The following is an 8,291-nucleotide window of genomic DNA, read 5'->3' on the forward strand; positions in this document are numbered from 1 at the left end:
AGCAAGCTAGCAAGCTACTACCATAAAAAAAATTAATAAAAAATAATTCTTTTTATGTTGTCAAAATGCTACGAGGACAAGAATAAGACTAACATATGGTAGTATCAGAATAGGCAAATAGATATGGAGAGCAATATTTTATTCAAGCTTGAAACACCACACAACATGAATCAACCCGGACTAATTAGGGTGAAACATAACCAATTCTTCATTCTGATCCTAGAATACTTAACCGGGCAATAAAGGAGTTAATATCTTAAAGGTCACTAAACTTATGAGAAATCATCTAATAAAGTTATTGGACTTTGTTTTGTATCAATAAAATCATTCGACTTAAAGTTTTTATCTTTAAAAATCACTCAACTCATTTATCTAAAATGAACAAAATAAATTCACATGAAAACATTTGATAGATTTACCAACTTAAAAAATATAAAATAATGAATAACATGGAGACACTATGTCATGCTAACGTGGTATTTACGGAAGCTAGACACGGTATTCATCCCTTTGGATAGCTAGTGAAAACTGGACAATTTTTCAAATGAAATTATAAACAAAGCAAAACAAAGAAAAAAAATGATTATAACGTGACAAAAATTTACTAGCAATAGATTATCACGACAAACGGATTATGAAAATTCCACGCAATTAAACAAACTTTCAACAAAGAATACAACTCATTAAATCTCATCAAACAATACAGAGTGAAGTTCTTAAAACTAAACAGGATAACGAGAAGCCAAAGCTCGGCTAATGAAGAAAAATCCAAGTTACTGATGCTCTTTAAAGCAAAATTATATATATATAAAAAAAGTAACAGATGATTTAATTTTAAGATAACATTATCTTTTAAGTATTCACATGCCTTATGAACTAAAAACAACACATAATTATCCTAACAAGTTACACCAAACCCAAATAACCGCGCATTACACCATGTACTTAACCGAATCAGAAACAACTTAAAAGAAGATAAACATAAAAATGGGGCAGTAAACTATTCCTTTCATGCTATTTACACTAGTCGAGGTGCAAAACGAAAATCAGCCCACAACATGAAACATACCCACTTATAGCAGCTAAATTTAGAATTTTAAACAACATCACAAACCATAGACAACAAGATGAGGTGGTATAATCGGATAAGAAGTCACTAGCATGATGAAATCATCTCGATATTAAAATGGGATCAGCCAGACTTTGAGCAAAAGAAATCGAAAGATCAACAGACCAACTACACTATTAATTTCCAATCAACAATAAGTCAAAATACTCCCGAAATAATAATATTCAAACAGCTCGCATGACAAGAATCTAACAGCAACATATTATGAGTAAAGAAAAATGCTTGAACTAAAAATGAGTACGGCAAGCCGACGACTACGAATCTTCCACCACGAAATTCAAACACTAGCAGCGATTAGGAAATCTAGATGGAATGTTGAACCCAAAAATCTGAAATAGTTCTCCTCTGTTTTTTGAAATGTATTTAATATGACTTTTTAACTAAATTTTTTTTCTTGAGTTGCTCTATGTATTTTTTTCTAATAAATCCGTCCCTTTTTTCGGTGAATAAATGAGAGAATATATAGAAGAAAACTAGGTTATTTTTTTTTGGGGGAAAAGGAAGAAATCCCATAGGGATAAGGCCCATTAGGAATTTCAAATCGAAAAAACTTTCACCCTTTTGGGGAGACACCTTTTCCTGAGAAATTCAGACCATTTCCGGAAGAGGAAAGGGTAGACGGACGGTTAGGATCGATTCCCATGTCCTTGGCGAGCAACGTGGAGCGATCTCACACTAACAAGGACAAAAAATGTGTGCCTGGTTGCTGGAATCGTACTGCTGGAACAGTACTGAGTTGCTGCTTGCTTGCACACGAAGAAGAAGACGTATAGGGGTCTAGTCGTTTGGTACTGTTGCTGTATGTATGCTGAATGTATTGGGTCTTCTTTTGGATTGAAAGTGGGCCGGGTCAAGGGTAGTTGGGCTGGAAGAGAAAGGGAAAAAAATTTGGGGGAAATTGGGTTGGTTTAGTTGGAGCAAAGGGCTGGGAATTAAGGGAAATGGAAAATAATGGGCTGCTGAAAATTTGGTTTGGAGGGGCTGATTTCTGTATTACTAAATATTGGTTGAAGATGGCCCATTTTGGATTTGATTAACTTAGATTAAAAAGAAGATAAGCCAAATTGCCTCACTAATTTGCAAATTCGGCTAAAATCTAGATGAGATGAATTTAAACAAGATTAATTACAAGCTTCTTAAATTTAACAAAATAAAATAATTAACTTAATCAAACTAATTAATTCAAAAACATACCTATAATTCGGACTAAATTAAATTAGTAAAGTGTTTAACGTTAAAAATAAATGAAATATTTTCAAGATAGTTTTCAAGTATTTGTAAAATATATTAGTTACATACGTAACAATATAAACATATTTATCATTTGAGATATTTAAAATATCATAAAAGTGAATAAAATTCTTTAAAATCTCTTGAAACATATTTTGAGTTTTTATAAAATCAATTATTTCGAATCGTATGGAATTTAGGAAGCTCGATGATTAATTCTTATCGGGGAGGGTCAAAATTGGGTGTCAACAACGGGTTCATTTTAGGAAGGAAACATTTCCAAGCAAAAGGAAGAACAAGCTTATACCAAGAGGAGATGGACCTTTTCAAGTGCTTGAGAAGATTGAGGATAATGCTTACAAAGTAGACTTACCAAGTGAGTATTTGGTCCATAATGTTTTCAATGTTAGTGATTTATTGCTTTTTGATGAAGGTGAGGCGAATTCAAGGATGAATTCTTTTGAAGAAGGGGAGTGTGATGTAGATCAAAGTGACACTACTTCAAGGAGGCCTTTCACAAGGAGTCAAACTAAGGACCTTCAAGCATTGCTAGCTTTATGGATGAAGATGAAACCTTTGGAAGGCTCCAACATGGAAGACTTGAAGACATTTAATATATTAAGTGCTCTACCATTTTAATTACCTTGTAATTTTAATGAAGGTCAATTGAGTCTTTCTTCACTATTTTAGTTTTTAGTATAAATAATAGATAGTAGGGTTTCATAAGGTTTTTTTTTGGACATGTTATGCCTCTTGTGAGAGTTTGGAAGCCCTTTGTTGAACTTCAACATTTTGTCCTAGAATTTGCAAGTAAGGTTATTACTTTCTTGAGGATTCTAATAGATTAGGTGCTTTTATTTTTCAATTAAGTGGTGTTTTTGGTTAGTTTCACCATTATATCTCTTAGTTGCTTGAATTTAATTGTGTCTATCTCTTTTATCTATCTTTTTTTTAATTTCTTTTTTATTTTTATCTTCTTGTTCCACATCAAAAATAGAATATCTATCAAATTCCGGTGTCTTTCAACTTATTCACCGATCTTATCTAGAGAAACAAGCTCAGAGATCATTGTAAAGATAGCGATATATTTCTGTTTGGGAGATTTCCAAGAGACTGCTCCTCCACCAAGATTAAATACATATTCCCTCGTGAATTTTACTTTATTTGATCCCGGTGATCCAACTTGGAATAAAAGGAGGTTCACACAAGTGATAATGTATCACTTGTGTCCCACAAATTCTCCCCCAACTAAATCTCTCAAAACCCCTAGGACTACATTGTGAATGCCGATTAAATTAGAAGGAACAAGGCTCTATTTATAGAGACCTAAACTAAATCTTTCCCTACAAGAAAATGACTAGGCATTCCTAAACCTTTTCCTAAAAGAAAAATTTATTTTTGGTAAGAAACTCAGGGCAAATAATACCCAACAAATGTCCCCCTTTGCCTGAATTTATGACAAAATAGATTTGTCCACCTTCTTCACATAAACTTCAACAACTTGCATCTCCTCTCCATAATATCCTCCATCAAATCTATGTCTTGAAATAGAGAACCTCTCTGAAGCAATTTATCCAACAAAATCATCATTATTGTCAAAATATTTGCACCTTGAACTATACCCGCCAAGATGAACACCCAATTTTTAACCCGCGTTCAATTATCGATTATCGAACGACTAAACTTAGCTCCATTATTAAACCATCGAACCTAGATACATCATTGAACCCGACTTCATCATTGAACCTGGCTCTGATACCACTTGTTAGGACTGAAATAATTAGGTGTAATACGAAAACTAAGAAAGCGAACCTCGAAAGACCATGAGTAACAAGACAATCGAGAAATTGAATATATCAAAAGGCATAAAAATTTAACGTGGTTCGGTCAATCAATCTACGTCCACAAAAGATATGAGAAATCCGCTATACAAATATGAGAGTACAAAATATAGAGAGAAATAACTACAGCCAATTCACTCGGAATAGATGGGAGGTTCACACATGTGATAACGTATCACTTGTGTCCCACAAATTCTCTCCCTAACCAAAAGTCTCAAAGACCCTAGGACTACATTGTGAATGATGATTAAGTTATTAGGAACAAACCAATATTTATCGAGTTCTAAACCTTTTTCTACAAGGAAAAGACTAGTCAATCCTAAACCTTTTCCTTGACGAAAACCTATTTATGGTAAGAAACTCAAGTTAATTAATACCTAACAAATCTCCCCCTTGGCCTGTATTTCAGACAAAATAAATTTGTCCATCTTCTTCAAATAATCTTCAACAAGTTGCATCTCATCTTCATAATCTCCTATGCAAAATCTATGTCTCAATACAAAGAACTTCTCTGAAACAATTTCTCCAACAAAAATCAACATTACTATCAAAATAGGTTGCGGCTAGAACTACACCCGCTAAGATGAACACCCGATTTTTAACCTGGTTCAACCATCGATTATCAAACCACTAATCCTGTCTCCATCATTGAACCTGGCTCTGATAATCGAAAAAGAATTAGGTGTTATGCAGAAGCTAATAAAACAAACCTTGAAAAACCACGAGTAGGAAGACAAACAAGAAATACACCATAAGACACAAAGATTTAACGTGATTCGGTCAATCGACCTACGTCCACAAAGGGGATGAACAATTCACTATATAAACACGAGAGTAGAAAATATAAAGAGAAATAATCTCAATCAATTCACTCGAAATATAAGGAGGTTCACACAAGTGATACGTATCACTTGTGTCCCACAAATTCTCCCTCTAACCAAAACTCTCAATGCCCATATGACTACATTGTGAATGCCGAATAAGTTAGAAGGAACAAGTCTCTATTTATATGATAACCCCTTATATTCCTTTCAGTTTTCAAACTTTAGAGTTATCTAGGGGATCTTCTTAGCAACCCAATATTAGTAGAGACTTTTCAGACAGTTAATTAGATTTTGCTCATGCGTACCTAGATATTTTTCTATTTATGTTTGTTTAGATAGACCTGTTCCAGTTATCTTCCGCTTTTCAGTTCTTAATTTGTAAATCTTACTATCATACCATGCCATAAGGTTAGCTTGGAATAACTTATGGCTCTCAGTACCGTGTCGCGTCTAGGGGGAAGTCTCGGGGCTTGATAGCCCACCAACACTGGACTTCTCCCCAAAAACCTCCAAAATGCCCCCAAAATTTCACCACCTATTTCATGCATCTTCTTCTACATGAACACACAAGTCATTTCCTCCAACCAACCTCCGTATATCTGAGAAAAATCAAACAACCGCCATCAATCCACCATCTCCAAATAGTCTCAAAATTTCACTACTTCTTCCTATTACTCTCCTCTATATGAATTCATAAATAATTTATTTCAATTCCTAACCAAACTCTGTAGATCTGAGAAAACCTAAACTTGATCTGAACTTTATTTGAAAATTGGATCTGCAAATTTTGAAAATTGGATCTGCAAATTCTTGAAGTTGGAGATCGATACATGAATAAGATGATGAGGGTGATAATATTTTTTATTTGGAGAAGTGTACACATCCATGATTCTTTACTGGTGGAGATTTGATGAAGAAGGGTTACCGTTGAGAGAAAAGAGAGGGAGAGAGACAGAGGGGATAGATAGAAGAGAGTACTATAGGATTCTTCTAGGAAAAAAGAAATCTTCGTTGAGTTATGTTATTTCTTAAAACTATAGCTGGATTGAGTAGATATGCTAGTTATGTATTTTTCATAAAAATTATTAGCCCATTTTAACCGCAATAGTTGTGATAATAATCGGCTGCAAGTTTTAGGAAAATGGGAAGATCTATGCCTTTCTGCCAACACTTTTCATCTATTTCCTAGTTTGAACTTGTAAATGAAAATGAGGCAACTCGAAATAAGCCCACGAATAGTACGTAAAAGTAGATGGAAATGACTTTATCAAAAAACAGTAATACATTTAATTCAAATTATTCATAGTTTTGGGTATAAAAAAGTAAGTAATACATGGATGAGTACATAGTAGCAGGGTTGTTTAGATTCATTATTTAGGTTTTAGGCCTTTGTAATATAAGATAGCCAAAGACTCAACCAAAACACCCATATATAGTTCCACCTTACACAAAACACTTTTGGGGATTTAGTCATTCAAACTCTTCATGTTCCACATATGATCAGTATTATTGTTATGCTGTTCATAGTAACCAGGCTTCCTATCGGAATCGTTCTCTACACCCCTGGACATATGTGTGTGGGAAGATTCATGCATCCCACCTCCATAACCACCATTCATGTGTGAAGAGTGGTGCATCCCACCCCCATAAGCACCATTCATCTGCGAAGAGTGTTGCATTCCACTGCCGTAGCCACCATTCATGTGGGATGAATGTTGCATTCCGCTTCCATAGCCACCACTCATGTGGGAAGCATGCTGCATTCCGCTTCCATAGCCACCGTTCATGTGGGAAGATTGTTGCATTGCACTTCCATACATTCCACTTCCATAGCCAGCATTGGCGTGGGAAGCGTGTTGCATTCCACTTGATCCATAGCCACCGTTCGGGTTGGAAGAGTGTTGCATTCCACTTGATCCATAGCCACCGTTAATGTTGGAAGAGTGTTGCATTCCACTTGATCCATAGCTGGAAATGTTAGCAGAATCATGAGACATGTTCCCATCGTGGCTATAGCCGGCATGGCTCATCATCATGTGATGATTTTGGGTTGGAGTAGTGGTGGGATAACCATAAGGCTTCTTCATTTGCATGCTTGAGCCATTGTTGCTGTAATAATTATCCTCCGAGGAGTAGTAGTCGTTATCGTCATAGTAGCTATGCTGCTGCTTGAAGCCATGAGAAGGAAATATATCAGTTTGGAGACCCATTTTGGATGATTTGAGGGTTGCTTATGAAAATGTTGATTCAAGTTTGTCAAATTTATAGGACTTATGACTATTATCCCAAGACTGAATAAATTGATGATTCTAATAAGATAAAAAAGGCATCTCATGCTTCTCCCACATTTTGTGGTAGTCATCTCTAACACTTGCCCATTCAAAAATGCTCCAAACTTTATTCCCAAATACCAACTTGCATATGGAATCCCAATACAAATTATTTAATTTTTTCTATAAGGACATTGCTAGAAGAGGACTTATTCAATTCATAATGTTAGGGAATCCCATATCCTCAAAATATCAATATATCCCATATCAGAATTTTTCTGTAATCTTTAATTAATTCATAGCTAAATTTATTTAGCTAAATGGAATTAACACGAGATTTTTGTTGTTTACCTACTAAACATTATCCATGGTTAATTCCTTTTTTCTATAGTAGCGCGCACAAGGTCTCAAATTTAATTAATTACTAAAATTAGACAACTTTGTGTAATGACCCTACTCAAGAATTAATTAGCTGGTTATTACTCCCTATAGTCCATATTAAGTGAATTCTTAGAGTATGACACATTATTTAAGAAAAAAATATATATTTAAGGGTATAAATTAAAAGTTACTTTCCACAATTACTTTTATTATTATTTTAGGACTATTCTTTAGAAAATGTAAAGTAGTTAAGAAACTCATAAATGAAGAGTAAAAGTGAAAAAATAAATTGAACAATTTTCATGAATTTGAATAACTCGTTCTAAACTATAAAAAAATATATCAACAATTCACTTAGTATAGACTAAATCAACTTAAGGTGAAGATTAAATAGGAACGGGGCAAGAGACATCAGTTTTGTGTGGGGTAAAGAAAGCATAGCCTAAATGATACTACAATAATAAACAAAACAAAAATAGAACCTAATCCTAAGAAAACGTGCACCAAAGGTCTAACTCCCCATTAATTGATCATAGTGAGGTGATAAGAAAAGAAGAAGAAGGGGGAAACTATATGATAATAGTATATATGTGCTATGTATTTATGATATATAATT

The 8,291-nt window shown here is 34.2% G+C and overlaps 1 protein-coding gene across 1 annotated transcript; it reads right to left on the bottom strand.

Moving 5' to 3' along the window:
* Nucleotides 1-6,490: 6,490 nt before the first annotated feature.
* LOC107061923 (keratin, type I cytoskeletal 9-like) lies at nt 6,491-7,234 on the bottom strand. Its single transcript, XM_015311971.1, has one exon. It carries the CDS (start codon nt 7,232-7,234, stop codon nt 6,491-6,493), a length of 744 nt encoding a protein of 247 aa, XP_015167457.1.
* Nucleotides 7,235-8,291: the final 1,057 nt, after the last annotated feature.

This window comes from Solanum tuberosum, unplaced genomic scaffold (assembly GCF_000226075.1).
Source record: "Solanum tuberosum cultivar DM 1-3 516 R44 unplaced genomic scaffold, SolTub_3.0 scf00179, whole genome shotgun sequence".
In the NCBI taxonomy this organism is placed as follows: Eukaryota; Viridiplantae; Streptophyta; class Magnoliopsida; order Solanales; family Solanaceae; genus Solanum; species Solanum tuberosum.